Raw genomic sequence first — 19,004 nt, forward strand, 5'->3', positions numbered from 1 at the left:
GGTTAATTCATTAATTTTTTTAATGGGAATGGCAGGAATACAGAGCGAGGGAGATACAGAGAGAAGGATCTTCTTTCTACTGGTTCACTCCCCAAGTGGCTGCAATGGCCAGAGCTGAGCTGTTCCTGAAGCTAGGACCTAGAAGTTCTTTTTGATTTCCCACTCAGGTGCAGGATCCCAAGGCTTTGAGCTATCCTTGACTGCTTTCCCAAGACAGGTGGGTGGCAGGAACCCAATCCCTCCAGCAGCCACTGCTGCTTCCCACCACTGTGAATTAGCAGTAGCCAGGAGCTAGGTTTTAAAGCCAGGTGGTTAGTTTGTCAACTGCTAGGCTGAAAGATGGCCTTCTTCCTTAAATTCTTAAGACTGTCTCTCCAATATAAGGAAACCATCATGGAAAGTGTAACTTCAATAACCCGATCCATACTGTTTTGTTTGGCTGTATCTCATGTGTTTTGATGTTTTTTATTTCAGTTTCATTTATTCCAAATACTTTGTTTTCTCTTGCTGAAATTATTTCTGGCTGATGGATTACGTGGGGGCATCATTTTTCCCAGGAGACTTTTGTATTTCCTTTTTGTCACCTATGTGTAGGTTACTCAGTGGCGTGTTTTTCATGGTGCTGTAACTTGTTGTTGTTGTGGCTGTTGTTCTAATTCATACCAGTTGTTGGCCTTGTTTCATGGCTTCTCATTTATGGAAATGTATAGTGATGGAGTACTGGGATCTACCATATCCAGATGTGGGGGTACAATGCAACATGCATTCCTGCTTCCAACCAAAGAGGGGAAACTGTTGGAAATGTGTAGACAATGGGATGCTGGACTGTCTGACATTTTCTGTACCAGCAATGTTGGGACACACTTAAATAAGAGACTGATGGAATTATGACTCCTTATGAAGGACTATACTATTGTAGCAACATGGGGAATATCTGTTGGGGGGTGGGAGTATGGGGAGAATCCGAGTCTATGCAAAATCATACCACAAAATTCAAAAACTCAAAATAAAAATATAACAACAACGAAAGGATCAGCAAAAAAAAAAAAAAAAAAGAATGTCTCATTGGAGCCCCCACCCCGCATTGTGATGCAGAAAGGTAAGCTTTTCCTTGGGGTACTGGCTTCCCCTGCTGTCAGCTTTGGATCCAACTTTCTGCTAATGCAAGGAGGAAAGCAGCAGCTGATGATGATGGTTCAAGTGCTGGGGTGCCCATCACTCAGCCCATCATTCAAGCCCTGGATGGAGTGGCTGGAATTCCTGGCTCCTGGTTTCACCCTGGTCCAGATCTGGTTGTTGTGGTCATTTGGGTAGTGAACCAGTGGATGCAAGATTTCTTTTTCTCCCTTTCTCCTCAATCTAAGAAAACAACAACAACAACAAAAGCCTTGCTGTGCTCTAGGGAGACTGTAAACTCTGAAGTCCTGGGGCTGTATCTTTTGTCTCAGCACTGTTGGTGACTGTATGATCCCAGAAGAATCAAGTGTCAGGAGTTACTATGAAAATTAAGCCTGTTGTCAAGAATTTCTGCCCTTAAAAAAAAAAAAAAGAAAAGAAAAGAATTGGGCCCTGCGCTGCCTAGCGGCTAAAGTCCTCGCCTTGAATGCCCAGGGATCCCATATGGGCGCCGGTTCTAATCCCGGCAGCTCCACTTCCCATCCAGCTCCCTGCTTGTGGCCTGGGAAAGCAGTTGAGGACAGACAGCCCAATGCATTGGGACCCTGCACCCGCGTGGGAGACCTGGAGGAGGTTCCAGGTTCCCGGCTTCGGATCGGCGCGCACCGGCCGTTGTGGCTCACTTGGGGAGTGAATCATCGGACGGAAGATCTTCCTCTCTGTCTCTCCTCCTCTCTGTATATCTGGCTGTAATAAAAAAATGAATAAATCTTTAAAAAAAAAAAAGAATTTATGCCCTTGACACTGACCAACTGGCTGAGGGGAACACGGAAAAAATATCCAGTCAGCAGGTTCGTGGCATCCTCACCAATAGGCTGTTTTTAGAGGCATCTTACCACACCGCATGGCTGGTGGGCTTTTTTTTTTCCTGCTTCTGTATCATTTTTTGAGTGTCAGAAAAACGTGAGAAGGAAATGGGGCTGGTGACCAACACCATCACATCCACGAGAGGCAGCAGCCAAGGGGTCACGAATGGAGGGTTCTTCTGCCCCCGGCATGGCCCAAAGCCCTCTCCTGTGACCCGGCTCAGCCGGCTAGGATGGTTTTCCTCTAAGTTTGAACAACAAGGGCATTTAAAGTGGGAAGGAGGAAGAGAAAATTTGAGAAAGGGGCCAGGGGCCCAAGGGGTCAGGGCCGAGCCAGGACCACTTCAGCTAAGAATTCAAGATGGGCCTCCACGACTCAGGGGTGCCTCCCCTTGTTTCCTTGTCTTTCCCCCCAACCCCCTTTTCTGCCTCTGCTTTCCTCTCTGCCTCAGCGGGGGCTGATCTGCCACCAAAACACGGCCCTTAAGAAAGGAGTTTTCTAAGAGTCTGCAAGGTTAAAACTTTGAAGAAATAGCCCAGAGACGGGGAGGCTAGGAGGCTCTGGTCACGACTAGGGGAAGAGAAGGAAGAGGCCGAGGCGGTAAGAAGCGGAGCGGCGTGAGTCTTCCCCCTCGCCTCGCGGGCGGGCGCAAGCACCGCGCCTCAGGCAGCTGCGCGGCAGAGCCGGGCGCAGCGGAGGCCGGGCAGCGCCAGGCCTGGCCCCGGAGGCCCCCCGGCCGCGCCCCAGGGGCGGGCCAGGGGCGGGGCAGCCCTCCGAACCGGGCTCTCCCCTCGGGCTGCCGGCCCACGGCCTCCCCGCCTCGGCGAGCGGCGGCCGCGGAGGATCCCCCTCTCGGCGCCGCCCGCCCGCCCCCGGAGCCGCGGCCGCAGAGCCCGGCGCTTATTGGCCGAGGCGGCTGGTCGGCCCCGCCCCCTCCGCTGCCGCTTCCCCGCTCCGCCTCCTCGCCCCCCGCCCTTCGGGAGCCGCCTCCGTCGCCTCCGCCGCCGCTGCTGCCGTCGGCCGGGGCCCAGCCAGCGCCCGCGCCGGAGTCGAGTCGCAGCCGGAGCCGCTGCCCGCGGCCCCGCCATGAGCGGAAGCGCCGCCGCCGCGGTCGCCGCCGCCGCCGCTGCCGCCTCAGCCGCCGCCGCGCACTTCCAGCCTCAGTCGTCGTCTCCCAGGCCGGGCCCCGCCGAGCTCGGGCCCCCGCGCCGCCCGCGCCCCCCGCCGCCGCCTCCTCCTCCCCGGCCCGAGCCCGCCGCCGCCGCCGCCGACCGCCTCAGCCCTCCGAGCCACGGGCCTCTCCGGGCGGGCACCCAGGGAGGCGGCGCCTGCGGCCGAGCGCCGGGAGCAGGTACGGGGGTCCAGGAACGGGCCAGGCGGGGAGGGGCGTGGGTCCGTCCCGCGGGGTGGGGGGTCTCGGGGACTTGGGGGGTTCGGTTGCCCGGGCCGCTGAAGGAGGAGGAAGCGTTGTCCGGGTCAGCTTTGTCCGGCGCGGAGCCCCCGGGAGCCCTGCGTCTCTGCCGCGCCGAACGGTTCACAAAGCGTCTCCCACTCGGTGGGCAGCCGCTCTCCCCAGGGTGGGCAGGGCAGGACCTCCCCCGGGGCTCCGCTCGGCGGAGGAGGTAACGGAGGCTTAGAGGAGGAAGTGACTTGCCCAAGGTCACAAAGCCGGTGAGCGTCGGAGCTTGGCTGGGACCCAGGGCCACCCTGGGCCGCCGCGGGCCCCGGGGAGAGGGGGCTGGGAGGGAGGCAGAACCCCCCCAGCCCCGGGAGCCGAGAGCGATGGGTCGGGGAACTGGGTGTCTGTGTGTTCCGGGGTAGGGGCACTAGGCCCTGTTCCTTGGCACACCCACCCAGTCCTTTTCGGGCTGGCTTAGGGAGTCGAGATGTCTTGCGGGGTGGGTCCGGGGAGAGGGGCCGCTTGGGGAGCTTGGTGGCGCCCTGGGGAGCCGACGTGGGGGAATTCACGGGGCAGAGCCTCCTGCGCGGGGGTTTGCTCTCAGGGAGAGGCTTTCCTGCGTACTTGGGGGCTTCGCTCCGGGAACTTAGTACCGTGGGGGCCGCTGGGTCTGTCTGCCAGGACACCTCTCCACCGCTGCTCGGACGAACCCAGGGTGGATTGGAATGAGTGGCAGGGAGGCCTTCGCGCATGGGTCCAGACGCCCCTAGGCGTCTTTCACGAAATCACTTGAGTTTCTAAACATCATCCTAAGTCAAAAATGAGTGTACAGGACCACAGGAAGCCATGGCTCCCCCCTCACGCCCCCGTCCGGGTGGTCTGGACCTACAGCACTTGGAGAAGTCCCAAAGAAAAGCTGGGAGGGTTGGGACGTCTCACCCGCCTGCCTGGCCTGGAAGGCATGGGGTTTCCGTTTTTGTTTTGAGGTGGGTGATTGGGTGGGTTGCTTTAAATGTGGTTACATCTTGGGAAAGGAAATGGGAGAAGAGTTGGGAGTTCTTAACTAGAGGGAGGAAGAGCAGCCTGTCCCGCGCAGCTGGAAAATAGAAGCTGTAGAATCGTCTGTCGGTTGGGGGTGGAGGGAAGGAAGAAGGGTTATTCCGTCTTGGGGGGAAGGGAGATGAAAGGGTTGCTGAAGAGAGGGACCGGTGTTTAGAGAAGAAAGATTTGGATGTTTTGAAGAGGGCGCCAAAAGGGCAGAGTAGGAAGGAGTGTGGGAGAGGTGGATGATTCCGGGCAAGGTTGAGAGAGAGAGAGAGATATGGATGCGTCCCTGGAGTGGGGGCAGTTGTGATACTTTCTTGGCCATTCTGGGTTAGCTTCCCCTCTCCCTACCCTCCCATTCCTAGGATGCCCGGGTGCTCGAGTGCTGGGGGTATTGTCTTGGAAGTCAGGCTCCACAAAAGAGGGAAGGGAAAGACTAATTAGCAAATGAATTAATTAAGGCGCTTTGTCCGAGATGATTCCATGTTGAAGTCAGCTGTTTGCTTGCTGCCCTCCGGTACCTCGGCCTCCCAGCTCGTGATGGCTGTCGGCTGGGTGCTTTGGGAAGAATTGTCCTGATGTGGACAAGATGGGTTAGATTTTTTTTTTTTAAATGTAGGAAACATTTGACGTGTGCATATAAAATCAAGAACACTTACTTATCAAAGATTTATAGTGGATGAAATGGGTCTTGAAATAATGGATGTCATTTCACACTCATCTGATTGGCGAAAAGTAATGCTGTGATAGCCAAAATCTGTAGTAGTAAGGCTGTGTGTTGGTGGTGGGGATAAACTTACCTATGGCTTTGAGAATGTGAATGTGTGCAGCTGCCTTGGAGAGTGATTTAGTGTGGTGGTGTTACAGTCACAGGGACCAGGCCTCCTAAGGTGCTTAACGTGCTCATTTCTGGCCATGGGCCTTAAGAAATCCTTGCGGCTTTGCCTAGCAACTTAAGTCCTCTCCTTGAGCACGCCAGGATCCCATATGGGTGCCGGTTCTAATCCCGGCTGCTCCACTTCCCATCCAGCTCCCTGCTTGTGGCCTGGGAAAGCAGTGGAGGACAGCCCAAAGCCTTGAGACCCTGCAACTGTGTGGGAGACCTGGAAGAAGTTCCTGGCTCCTGGCTCCTGGCTCCGGAGTGGATCATCGTTGGAAGATCTTCCTCTCTCTCTCTTCTCTCTGTGTATCTGACTTTGTAATAAAAAAAAAATCTTAAAAAAAGAAATCCTTGCACACTTGTCTCGAGAAAGTTCAAAAGCACTAGAATGATCCCCCAAGAAGGGTATAAGTAGATATTTAGAAGAATCACACAGTTGATTATTATGTAAGAGTACTGGCTGCGTCAAAAAATGAACATTTATATTGAAATGGATGACTCTGGAAAACCATAATATGGAGTGGGGAAGCAGTTCTTACAAAATCTTCCCATGTGCATAAAATCTGAAGATATGCAAAGTAATATTTGTGCCTGTGTACATATGTAGTAATATTATAAAAACTCACATGGGAGCAGCTAATGCTAACTTCAGAATACTGATCATGTCAAGAAGGGAAGATGGACAATGGGATTGGATGGGGGTTCACAGAGGGCTTTAATAAAACCTGTAATTTCTTAAAAAAAAAAATCAGGTGATTGCAAATTAAGGCTTGCTAATGTTGGGTTTATGGTACAGAGATACTCGATATATTCTAAGTATTTTTCAGATGCTTGAAATATTTCTGACATGCAAAACATTTTCTTGTTTATAGAAAACAGAGGTTTTGTTCCATAATAATGGAACTGCAGCTCCGGGCTCCGGCACAGCACAGCCTGTTAGGCATGCAGGCCCATGTTCATTGTCACTCCTTTCAGATCTGCTAAACCTAGAATTGAGATCGATGGCTTTTGTTTTGAAACTACTGGAATTGTTTCTCAGTCTTCCTAAACTTTCTAGTGGACCCAGCTCAATAGTTGCAGCTTTTTCAAAACATAGATGCTGCAGGGCGTTTGGATTCATCAGATGTGGGGAGAGACCCCAAATCTTTTGGAGATGTGGTCCCTGTAGATGCTACTCTCTAAGGTTTGCTGCATTCTATACTTCAGGCTCTTCCTGTGGCTACCCACTGTTGTTCTGGAATCCTGGGGAGAATTAGCCTGGAGCTATTTTATTTTTTTTAAGATTTTATTTTTATTACGAAGTCAGATATATAGAGAGGAGGAGAGACAGGAAGAACTCCCGTTCGACAGTTCACTCTCCTCACTAACCAAGTGGCTGCAACGGCTGGAGCTGAGCCAATCTGAAGCCAGGACCCAGGAGCTGCTTCTGGGTCTCCCATGCAGGTGTAGGGTCCCAAGGCTTTGGGACATCCTTGACTGCTTTCCCAGGCCACAAGCAGGGAGCTGGATAGGAAGTGGAGCTGCCGGGATTAGAACTGGCACCCATATGGGATCTCGGCCCTTTCAAGGTGAGGACTTTAATTGCTATGCTGTCGGGCCGTGCCCTGGAGCTAATTTTGTGGTGCGTTTTTTTGGGTGTTTTGCCTCTCTTAATTCAACTGATCAATTCCTCTTATAGTTGTCCATGTAGCTAAGAGGCTTAAACTACATGTGTCCATAGTATGTGGTTTTAGAGTTAGTGGAAGAGCTCAGTGGGTACAGCTGAAAAGGGAGATGAATATATGTGGAGTCAGCCCCGATAGGTACATACATGTATGTGAGCATGTCTTTGAGAAAATGGTGGCCCATCCCTTTGCAGACAGACATTTGTGCTTTAGCTGTTGGACTTGTGATCAGAGATGGTTCTTCAGAAGGCAACTGATGCCCTTTCTCCCAACTTCACTAGTTTTCCTTCTCTACTAGACCTTTTTTCCCCTCTAATATGTTTAGGGATTAATTTACATACTAACATAAGACAGTTTTGATAATGTGATTCTTTAATGCCCATTTGTATTGGCACTGCCTTTTGGAAGCCTACTTTGCAGTTATCTCACTAGCAGGGCTGCTGTGTGGGACTACAGCACAAGGACACCTGTTGAGGTGGCAGGTGGGGGTAGAAGCTATCCCGTGTTCTGCTTACCAGGAGGAGCACCCAGTGAGGAGCTGGTGCGCTTTCTACTTCACACAAAGGTGCTGTACCCTGCAGCTTCAGAATTGTAGGTCCAGCTATAACTTAGCTGTTAGTACTCACCTGTGGCTCTAGGATGAGGGGTGAGTTAGTGTGGATTGGTGCTGGACCTGTCGCTTGACGTATCAGTACCATGTTCAGCTGACCCAATGAGCTCAGCTTAAAAGTGTCAATTTTGTAATGAAGCTGGCTAAACTGGTTCAAAATGAAGTGTTAGAAAATATTGTTATTAAGGAAAAGACAGAATGAGAGAGAAAGTAGAAGTAACCCGGTAAGTAAAGAATAAAAAACATCTGTGTGGCACATTTGCTTTTCACATTTTTTTTTTTTTAAACATTTGTTTTTATTTGTTTGAAAGGCAGCGTTAGAGAGCCATGCCAGGCTGAAGCCAGGAGCTTTTCTCAGGCGTATTAGCAGGGAGCTTGGTTGAAAGCAAGTTAATCGGGATACGGAGTACAAACCAATGCCCATTTGGGATGTTGACATTACAGGTGGTGGCTTAACTTGCTGCTCCACAATTCTGGCCTTGCTCTTGTGTTCTTAGCATGCTTTCTTTGAGGAGGAAACATAATTTTCTCTTCCCAATTCCCCTTACACTCCTGTTTCTGAAGACCTGAGCTTTTAAGCTCATTTTGAAAATATTTACCCATTTGTATCTTCCATTAAGTGGTTATTTATGCCTCCTGCTGTTTCATTTTTTTCTTGGTGGGAGTGGAGGGGTGACTGAACCAAGGGCAAGACTGGACTTCTGCTTTTGTAAGTTACGGCAGAGTGTTGTTTAGAACAGTTGTTATGGACAAATGCTGTTGTGTGCTCAAAAGAAAGATACATTGGAAGTGGTTTCTGTTTTTATTGTTTTAAGACATCTTTGGGGGTGTTAGAAAGTTCTAGTGTGCCTTTGCTCTGTCTTGAAGGTTTTAAAGAATTTGAGAGGCAGAGTTGAGTAAGTGAGCATGAGTGCTTCCATCTTTTGATTCACCCTCCAAGTCCTCCCAAGGAGCAGGGCACTGCGCCTGCAGCTCCATCCAGGCTTCAACGGGTGAGCCGAGAATCGGGGCTTCTTCCCTGAGTCTGTTAGCAGGGACTCAGATCAGGAACTGGAGCTGGATAATGTACCCGAGGATTTGCTCCTCTGTGGGGTACTTGTTGTCCTAACTGGCATCTTAACTGCTAGGCCATATGCTAGTCCCTGAAGGAATTTCTTTTTTTTTTTTTTTTTGCAGTTTGCAATTTTTATTTATTTTTTCAAATCATCTTACTTAGTTGAAGGAATTTCTTGAATAAATTATATACAGATAAGACTAAAGTTTCATGAAAATGATGGTATGTCTACACAAGGAGAAACAGTTCTTACCTGTAGGGCTAAGCAGAGCAGTTTTAGTTGTTGTCCTGTTCTGCTTGACTGGCTGATAGTGCTATTTTGGGACTGCTGTGAGTAGTTAACTGAAATGATGTTAGGCAGGTGGTGGAGGAGGAAAGTAATGGGATCATACTAGTGGGTGTCAGTACTTCCCTCAGGCATGATATTGAAAGCTATCACTGCATTTTTTGCTTTTGTAGTAAAACATGCCTAGATGTAAGGGAGTGAGAAATTGTTAAGTTTTGGTGTATAAAATCATTCGACTTTATTGGAAGAAAAATGGAAGCAAGAAACATATATAGACGGAAGAGCAGCCAGCTGTTGGGTGGCGGGACATTCTGTATTGGTTTGGGTTGTTCCTGTCCACTCTGCTTCAGGACCTTTCCTGTCTGTATCTGCAGATGGTGCTTACTGATGTGTTGAAACCTGCTTTATTGTTACAGAACTAAAGAGCAGTTTCTCGGACTACACTGAAATAGGGTAGGCTAAAAGCAAAACAGGTGCTCTATAATTGCCTTTGCAAATAGGCATTGGGACTCTGCATAATCAACAAAAAGTATGTTTCTTTGGGTGATTTTGTGTGAAAACTTTTGTTTATAGATTCGTCTTTACAGATATTACTGCACTTCTGTGCACTTGAGCATCTGCTTGGTGCCTGCAACACTGTTAGTAACCCCTGACTGCTGGGGTGGACAGTTCCAACTGTTGGAAACTCTGTTACCGGAGGTGGTGAGAACAGCACAGAGGTTCTAGGGACAGCTAGAGTTTGTTTTTTCTTCCCCCTTTCTGGCTTCGTTTTGCTCTCTGACATTGTGGGCTTGTTGGTGTTTGTGTCTGTTAAGCTCAGCCTTCCCTGCTCCCATCCCCCTCCCTTCCCTCTCTGCCCCACTCCACCCCTGCAGCGGGAGTACAAAGACTGAGCGGAACCCTGCTCAACCCCAAGTAAACCCCCATAAACTATTGAACCCAAACAGAGGACCACCAGAGTGGCTACGATTCTTCCTCTGTTGCCAGCACCCAGCCTTTGCCGTGGAGCCTGGAAGGTACCTTCCCAGTCATACAAAGAAGCTTTGTGCTCCCAGGATGTTCTAAGGACGGGATCACTGTAATTACAATTCCCTAAGCATGACCATGGAATGGGGGCAGGCAGGGTAAAGATGGTAGCCAAGTACTTGTTGGTAAGGAGAAATTGGGCAGGGATTCAAAATCATCTGGAGACGCTGTCTTAGTGGATAATGGAACCTATTGGTGATGCTGACAGGAACATGTGTAAGTGAATATGTTTCAGTTTTAAATATAAACAATAAAAGATACTTGTTGAAGTTTTTAAAAGAACAGAAAATTGAGCCTGGATATTTATTTTTTTAGTTTGCAGTTGTAATTCTAAAGTATTTTAGAAGAAGATGTGTAGAAATCTGAGTCTACTTTGCTTTATGTTTGTGTTGCCAGAATGATTGATTACTGTAGAAAACTAAAATCATAGCTTACTTACTCTCCAGGGACTGTTCCCACTAATTTTTTTTTTTTTTTGGAAGCAGTGACTGACGTTTTTTGGGAAGCTGGTTTCTCTTTACTGCCACCTAAAAATAAAACAAAACAAAAGCATGCTGGGTATATGTGCTTTATAAATGCTTATATATGGTCATTCTATGCTATGATGTTCTAAGCTCTGTTAGCTAGCATGTAGTGAAACATTTTTCCTTCATATGTCAGTATTACTATATGGCTTGTTGCTAGTGTCTCAAACAAATTGCCTCCCTTCCCCCCACACTCCCCGATATGCACCAAGCAATCTTTAAAAACGTGACTCCTTAGAAACCTGAGGTTGCTGGTAGCTGGCACTTTCCATGTCTGTTTGGAGTCAGGTCCAGAGTTGAATCTCTGTTCTTATTGTCTATCATAATTTGGTCCTAGTTTGAGGAAATTTACCTTCGACTTGTCTCTAAAATAAGATAATAATCCATTAGATTTTTTTCCAAATCCTCTGGAAAGCCTATATCAGTTAGACAGGTTTTAAAGAATTTTTAAAGATTCATTTGCTCTTATTCAAAAGGCAGATTGTATTTACAGAGAGAAGCAGAGACAGAAAGATCTTCCATCTGCTAGTTCACTCCCTAAATGGTCCCAGTGGTAGGAGCTGAGCCAAGCTGAAGCCAGGAGCCAGGAACCCAAGGCTTTGGGCCATCCTCTACTGCTTTTCCAGGCCACGAGCAGGGAGCTGATGGGAAGTGGAACAGCTACGACATAAACCAGTGCCCATATGGGATCCTGACGCTTACAAGGTGAGGATTGGGCCGTCATGCCACATCCTTGGTTTTATGAATTTTGAAAATACAACAGGATGGATATTGTACAGGGTTTTAACTGCTGCTCAGGACACCTACTGCCTTTCAAGGTGCTGGTTGGAATCCCAGCTATTCAGCTTTCCAACTGGCTTCCTGCTAGTGTGCCTGAGAAACCAGCAGATGATGGTCCAAGTATTTGGGTCTCTAATCCATGTGAGAGACCTGCATGGGGTTCTTGGCTGTTGGCTTCTTCCTGGCTATTATGGACATTTGAACAACAAGCTATCAGATGAAAGATCCCTCTATCCCTCCCTGTCTCTGTGTCATGTCACTCTGCTTTTCAAATCTCTAAAAAATAAAAATAGGGGCTGTTGCTGTGCTGTAGTGTGAGGCATCCGTATGGGCACTGATTTGAGTCCTGGCTGCTCCACTTCCCATCCATTGCATGGGAAAACAACAGAGGATGGTCCAAGTGCTTGGGCCCTGCACTCAGGTGGGAGATCTTGAAGAAGCTTCCAGCTTCAGACTGGCCTAACCCTAACTTTGTGGCAATCTAGTGATGGGAGATCTGTTTCTGTAACTCTGCCTTTCAAATAAAATAATTAGATCTTTAGTTAAGAAAATAGAAATAAAACACTAGGGATGTGTTTTATCTGCTTTTGAAGAAGATTAAAGTTTATTTTTTAAACCCTTCTTTTAGGTGTGTTTGCCATTAGTGACGTATTTTAGCTGAATGATAAACTATTATGTTGGCTATTTTCTTTGCTTTGTTTATAATACGTATTTCTGGGCCTGGCATGGTAGCCTAGCAGCTGAAGTCCTTGCTTTGCACATGGTGGGATCCCATATGGATGCTGGTTTGAGTCCCTGAGGCCCTGGGACTACTGTGCTGGACCCTGTTTATTTTTATTGGTGAGGAGATGCAGAGAGAACAAACTTTGGTCCGCTGGTTCTCTCACCAAGTGGCCGCAGTGGCTGGAGCTAAGCTGATCTGAAGCCTGGAGCCAGGAACTTCTGGGTTTCCCACACAAGTGCAGGGTCCCAAGGTGTTGGGCCATCCTCCACTGCTCTTCCAAGTCACAAGCAGAGAGCTGGAAGGGAAGTGGCTTAGCTAACCTATGTCCACATGGGATCCTAATGGATGCAAGGCAAGGGTTTAGCCACTAGGCTATTGTGCTGGACCCCCAGCTGCTTCAAAAGAACCCATGTATGTCTCCTCAGGCTCATGAATATTCTCCCAAGGGAAGTAGAACAAGTTGTTCATGTGAGTGTTGCTTTTCTAACTCTGTGCCTTCGTTACTTCAGCTAGGTATGCCTGTCCTCCTTGAGTTGTTTTTCCAAAGCCAAGTTTTCTGTTTGTTTGGTTTTTTTTTTTAAGGTAATAATTGCTAGTTACTCCATGCCTATTGTATCAGAATACTTTCTGTGGCTCAATTAATGTAGTCCTCTTTCAGTTCTTAAAGCTATCAAACTTAGAGTACATACTTAGAGAAGTTGGAGCCCATAAGCAGATTTCGATGGTGTTAAAAGACTTATTTTATGGTTGTAATGGGCATTGGTGGGCCATTCTGGGAACCTATGAGAACCCAGGGTCAAAACTGAGTAGTACTAAAGGCTTTTGGAATATAATCTGTTTTCCAGTTGAACTCTGCCAACTCAGTTATTCTCTTCTACTCTGCTTTTGTGGGAAAAATGAATTCTTTACCTTTCAAAGTTACTAAACAGTATGGAATTGATTTTTTTCCTATGCTGTCAAGATAAAAACTTATGATCAATTCAGATAGTTAAGGGGTTTAAACATTCATTTGAGTTTCTTAATAACCTGCGTTTCAGAGTATATTTAGAGTTTGACATGTCTTGAGATTTGTTAAGATGTTATTTATTACTGTCTTGTTAGTAGTGAGAATATGCGTCAGGAACTCGTGTGATCTAATTACCCAATGTTTCTGTTTCTGTGCTTATATTGTTGGAAACAGTTTATTTTATGATGACGCTTTTAAGCTTTAAGTAACATGTACTAAAGAGCAATAAGGCACCTAGAAAACAGCAAGGCAGTAGTCAAAAGATTTGATTCAAAATGAATTTCTGTTGCAGCTCATGTACTGTGTTGAGATAAAAGCTGAAGTCAGAATTTGCATCCATAGTGATTAGATAATACTGTGTATACCTCATGTCTAACTTCTGGTGGAAGACTTATGCCTCAATTGACAGACGTATTCTTGAATACATCTGTAAACATGTTCCCTTTGAAATAGTTGTGTGGCAAATTATTTTTCTTAATACTGTCAGCTGAAACCAGAGGTCCAAGTATCTTTATTTATTTTTAAAATTTATTTTTGTTTGAAAGGCGCAAATTTCACAAAGAAAAGGCACAGAGAGAGACTTTTTTTAAAAAAGGATTATTTTTTTAATTGGAAAGTCAGATTTATAGAGAGAAGGAGAAAGAGAGAGAAAGATCTTCTATCCGCTGGTTCACTCCCCAAGTTTCTGCAATGACTGGAGCTGAGCCTAGCTGAATCCCGGATCCTGCTGCTTTCCCAGACCACAAGCAGGAAGTTGGATGGGAAGTAGAGCAGCCAGGATATAAATCAGTACCCATATAGGATTCCAGTGGATACAAGGCGAGGATTTAGCCACTAGGCTACCCATGCTGGGCCCCACAAATTTAAGACTTGATTAAAACTCTTTGTTTTATGCAGTGAAAGTATGTACTTAAGGTGGAGGTTAGAAATTTTAATCCCAAGATTGCCTTAAGATATGGGCAGTACAGAATCAACCATGCCACTTTCTGGGTCTGGAAGCTGAAGGAGCTCTACGGGATGTGTTACACTGGGGCAGGGCAGAAGCCTGGTTAGGAGCTAGAAATGAAATTGGAAGTTCCTTTGGGGAAAACACACACACACACACACACACACAAAACAAAACAAAACAAAAAACAAAACACAAAGCAAGTAAGGTTGTGCTGTTTTGTTACACTGGGTTGCGCAGTTAGACTGTTTATTGGATTCCCAGGAATCTCTTGACCAAAATCCTAGGAAGTTGCCGCTGTTTAGTCCCTGCCTCCTAGGAATTGAGGAGCTTTTCTCCTACACATTAGGTTTATATTTTATCTCCTAAATTAGTATTGTACTGGGATGTCAGATAGCCAAAAAATTAGAACTTTTACCTCTGGGGGAAAAGGTTGAGAAAAAAATGTATTCAAATATGACTTATATTAACACGGAATAAAGGTTTAATGTTAAGAAAAACTTTGTTAACATCAAAATGGAGAAAAGATGCAATGTAAAATTGTTAATTGGATAAAATCCGTATGATGAGAAATACTGTGTTAAATATAGATCCATTATAAAATACAAGCTAAAAAACGAAAATAAATGATGGCTTCATTGTCAAAGAGATGAAAAAAACTGCTGTTCTCTTTGGTGGTCTCCCCATCAGATGGGCATAGGGTAACATGAATTGCAGTTATGCCTTATAGCTCTGTGGTAGGCAGGTGCTGTTTAGATTTTATGTGTCTTGTTAAAAATGCTGATTTTTAAGCCAGGACCCAGGTGATGGCAGTAAAAGCTGATACTTGCAGCTCCAGGATTCTGTAAGAAGCACTGGTTTGAGGCCTGGCTGCTCCATTTCCAGGTCAGCCTCCTAATGTGCCTGGGAAGGTAGCAGAGGATGACACAGGTGTTTGAGGCCCTGTACTCATGTTGGAACCCTTGGAAGACACTCTTGGCTTTGTTCTGGTACAGCACTGGCTGTGAACCAGTGGGTGGAAGATCTCTCAGTCTTGTTTCCCCATCTGTCTTTTTAACTTTGCCTTTTAAGTATACAGAAATCTTTTTAGAGATTTATTTATTTTTATTGGAAAGGCAGATCTTACTTACAGAGGGAAGGAGAGACAGAAAAAAATATCTTTTATCCACTGGTTCACTCCCCAAGTGGCCACAGTGACTGGAGCTGAGCCAATCCAAAGCCAGGAGCAGGAATTTCTTCCAGGTTGCCCATGGCTTTGGGCCATTCTCTACTGCTTTCATTACCAGGCCCCAGCACTGAACTGGGTGGGAAGTGGAGCAGCCTGTGTGTGATCTTGGCACGTGCAAGTTGAGTATTTAGCCGCTGGGCCATCATGCTGGGTTCAATAAAAAGAAATCTTAAAAAACAAAACAAAACAAAAAACTAGAATCCCCCTGTTGTGCCACCACCTAGTTCTCTTTTAAAAAAATTTAACACCTTTGAGAGGTAAACTTACCCAGTTTCCTGGGCTCAGCAAACACTTCGGTGGTTTTTGGCATAGTTGCAGTTGTATATAGTCTTCCCTTGTCCATCGGCAGCCGCTATCCATTTCCTCCCACTCTGGCCTTGGGTACAGTCATCTACTTTCTATCTCTACAGATTTGTCTGTTCTGAAGCTTTTTTTGGAAGTGGAATTTAATTTTATGAAAGGTGGGGTTACAGAGAAGAAGGGGTTCCATCAGTAGGTTCACTGTTCAAATGGCTGTAATAGTCAGGACTGAGCTAGGCTGAAGCCAGGAACTCCATTTGAGTCTCCCACTTAGATGGCAGAGGCCTGGGACTTGGGCCAATTTCTGCTGCTTCTTCCCCCTACCTAAGAGTAAGAGTTCTGGCTCATAGGCTGATTAATCTTTTCAGGGACTGCCATACTGTTTTCCACCAGCCAAATGTAAGAGTTCAAAGTTTCCATATCCTTGCCAACAATCCTTATTATCTTTTTGTTTGGTATCCGTTCATATAGTTTTGGAGAAACTATGTTGAATATTAGCTTTTTGTAAATTAAAAATTTTCAGTTACGTTATTTGAAAGGATGAGGCTAAAGATATCTTCCATTCGCTTGTTCAATATTCAAATGCCTACCGACAACCAGGGTTTGTGTGACAGAGGAACGAGAAGCCAAACCTCCATTTTGTGTCTTCCATGTGGATGACAAGGACCCATATACTTGGGTATCAATATACTGGCACTCCAGTATGGAATTGAGGGGGTTCTAAGCTGTGACTTAACTTGGTGCTGGACTACAGTGCTTACCACTCACGTAAAGCATTGTGATGTGATTCTGTGTTAAGTGGACAGTTTTGATGCTGGTATATTAGAACTCCTGTTTAAGTTCTGGCTGCTGGGGCAGGGTGCTGTGATGTAGTGCATTAAGCTTCCATCAGCAGCACCAGCATCGAAAATGGTTGCTCCATTTTCCATTCAGCTCCCAGCTAATGTGCCTAGGTAAAGCAGTGAAGATGGCCAGGAGGTTTGTTTGGAGTTCAGGCTTCTGGTTTCCTGTGGCCATCTGGGGGAGTAAAACCAGCAGATTTAATCTCTCTCACTCTGTCTAGCAAAACAACAACAAGGATATGTGAAAGCTTTTGGGGGCATGTGGGGTCATGTATTTAACCCAGGTAAGGTGCTGGTGTTGCATCAGCGCTTGAGTTTGATTCCTGACTCTAGTGTCCTGCTAATGCAAACCCTGGCAGGCAGTGATGGTGACTTCCCTGCATGTGCAAACTTGGGTTGAGTTCCTGACATTCCTGGCTTCTGGCTTTGCTCAGGCTGCAGTGGGCATTTAAGAAGTGAGGCAGGGGCCTGGTGCCGTGTCCTAGTGGCTAAAGTCCTTGCCTTGAACACACTGGGATCCCATATGGGCACCAGTTCTAATCCTGGCAGCCCCGCTTCCCATCCAGCTGCCTGCTTGTGGCCTGGGAAAGCAGTCGAGGACAGCCCAAAGCCTTGGGATCCTATACCCGCATGGGAGACCCGGAAGAGCTCCTGTCTCCTGGCTTCGGATCGGCGCAGTACCAGCCATTGTGGCCGCTTGGGGAGTGAACCATAGGACAATAGATCTTCCTCTCTGTCTCTACTCCTCTGTATATCTGACTTTGCAGTAAAAATAAATAAATCTTAAAAAAGTGCGGCAGGAAGTGGGAACTCTCTTACAGTGTAAACTTCCTGCAATTATTGAAAGTTGTTGGAAGTAGTGCAAAGTAGTGTCTTACAGTCTTCATAATTTTTATTTTTTAATAAAGATTTTTATTGAAAAGACAGATTTACAGAGAGGAGAGAAAGATCTTCTGTCTGATGCTTCAGTCTCCAAGTGGCCACATCGGCTGGAGCTGAGCCGATCTGAAGCTGGGAGACCAGGAGCTTTTCCGGGTCTCCCATGTGGGTGCCGTGTTCCAAGGATTTGGGCCATCGTTTATTGCTTTCCTAGGCCACAGATGGGGAGCTGGATGGGAAGTGGAGCAGCCAAGACACAAACTCATGCCCGTATGGGATACTAGTTATGCAAGGCAAGTTTTTAGCCACTGAACCGTTGATGCTAGGTCTAAGTCCATAGTTTTGACACTAGTGCTTTGGTACATCAGTTCTTGTTTACCATCTTTTTCCGCTTGTAAATGTAATCTGGAGTTTTATTTACCTTTGTATACATTACATATTTTGGGAGTGCTCTTTTCTTTTTTAAAGATTTATTTGTTTGGAAGTCAGAGCAAAAGGGAAGCACAGAGCTCTTCTGTTCACCAGGTGACTACCCTAATGGCTGCAGCGGTCAGGATGGGCCAGGCTGAAGCTGGGAGCTTCTTTAGGTCTCCTGTGTGGGTAGCAGGGGCTGTTTTCTTCTGCTTTTCCCAGGTCATAGACAGGGAGCTTGGAGTGGACCGGGCATCCCATATAGGATGTTGGTATTATAGTCAGAGGCTGAAGCTGTGCCATAATGCTGGCCCCTTTTGGGAGGGATTTTTGAAAGTATTTCATGCATTTATGTAATCAAATTTATTACAATTATTTAGATTTAGCCATATTTTGACTTTTTGTTGCTGTCTTCCTTTTTTGGCTATGTAAAATATAATTGGGTTTGTGCTAATTTCCCTGGATCTGTGTTTGTACAGAATCTACATAAAATCACATGAATAGGTGACTTATTTGCATGGCTGGCAGCTGTTTCTCAGTTTGATTTCCAAGCTATGACTAAGTTTGTGCTTCAGTAACATAATCCAGAGATTTGTTTGTTCTTAACTTGTCAGGAGTTACAAGATAATGTTTTTGGTGCTTACCCTTCCAGGTAGAACAGCCTGAGTTAGGAAATTTGCAGAGGAAATTGGTGTCTTTCTTGGTAATCAAAAGGATAGATGGGGAAACGGGAGGGGCAAATTAGAGTACCTCCATTATTTGAAGAATCGCCTACATCTGTAGCATCACATATACTTGGCTTTGTTTAAGCATGTTACGTAGCTGTATGGCTGTGTGATTCTTCAGGACTGCTACCTGCTCCACGACAGCTTGTACATTAGTACAGATAACTGTTTTTCTAGTGGGTTTTGCTGTACTCAAAAGGGGAACATGATGCTGAAAAAAATTTTAAGATTTATTAATTTTTGAATATGAAAGGCACATTTACAGAAAGGAAAGATAGAGTGAGAAAGACCTTCCATCTGCTGGTTCACTCCTCAAAGGGCCACAATAGCTGGAGCAGAACTATCCAAAGCTGGGAGCTTAGGCTTCTTACAAGTCTCTCATGTGGTGCAGGATCACAAGGACATGGGGCCATCCTTTACTGCTTTCCCAGGCCAAAAGCAAGGAGTTGAATCAGAAGTGGAACAGCCAGTACTAGAATTGGTACCCATCTGGGATGCCAGTGCTTGACAGTGGAGGGTTATCCTGTGAGCCATGGCACCTGCCCTGATGCTGAACTTTGAATAGAAATGCTCCTTAAGGAATTTACACGAATGATGTTAGAATGGTGTGGTTATGAGTTTACCAGGACCTAGGTTTAGGGATGAGTATTTTGTTTCGTAGGACTAGAAACCTTCATTCTTACTGGTGATTAG

General features: G+C 46.3%; 1 protein-coding gene across 7 annotated transcripts in view; it reads left to right on the forward strand.

Moving 5' to 3' along the window:
• Positions 1–2,995: 2,995 nt before the first annotated feature.
• RNF38 (ring finger protein 38) overlaps positions 2,996–19,004 on the forward strand; it is a 120,124-nt gene continuing 104,115 nt past the window's right edge. For 3 of the 7 annotated variants that reach the window (XM_058672901.1, XM_058672902.1, XM_058672903.1), the window contains exon 1: positions 3,004–3,334. In XM_058672901.1, coding sequence (XP_058528884.1) covers positions 3,070–3,334 — 265 coding nt within the window. In that variant the 5' untranslated portion in view covers positions 3,004–3,069. Of the gene's footprint in view, positions 3,335–16,219; positions 16,581–19,004 lie in introns of those variants that run through there. The other 4 variants (XM_058672908.1, XM_058672910.1, XM_058672904.1 and 1 more) reach the window with 3 other exon arrangements.

Source organism: Ochotona princeps, chromosome 14 (genome assembly GCF_030435755.1).
Source record: "Ochotona princeps isolate mOchPri1 chromosome 14, mOchPri1.hap1, whole genome shotgun sequence".
NCBI lineage: Eukaryota > Metazoa > Chordata > Mammalia > Lagomorpha > Ochotonidae > Ochotona > Ochotona princeps.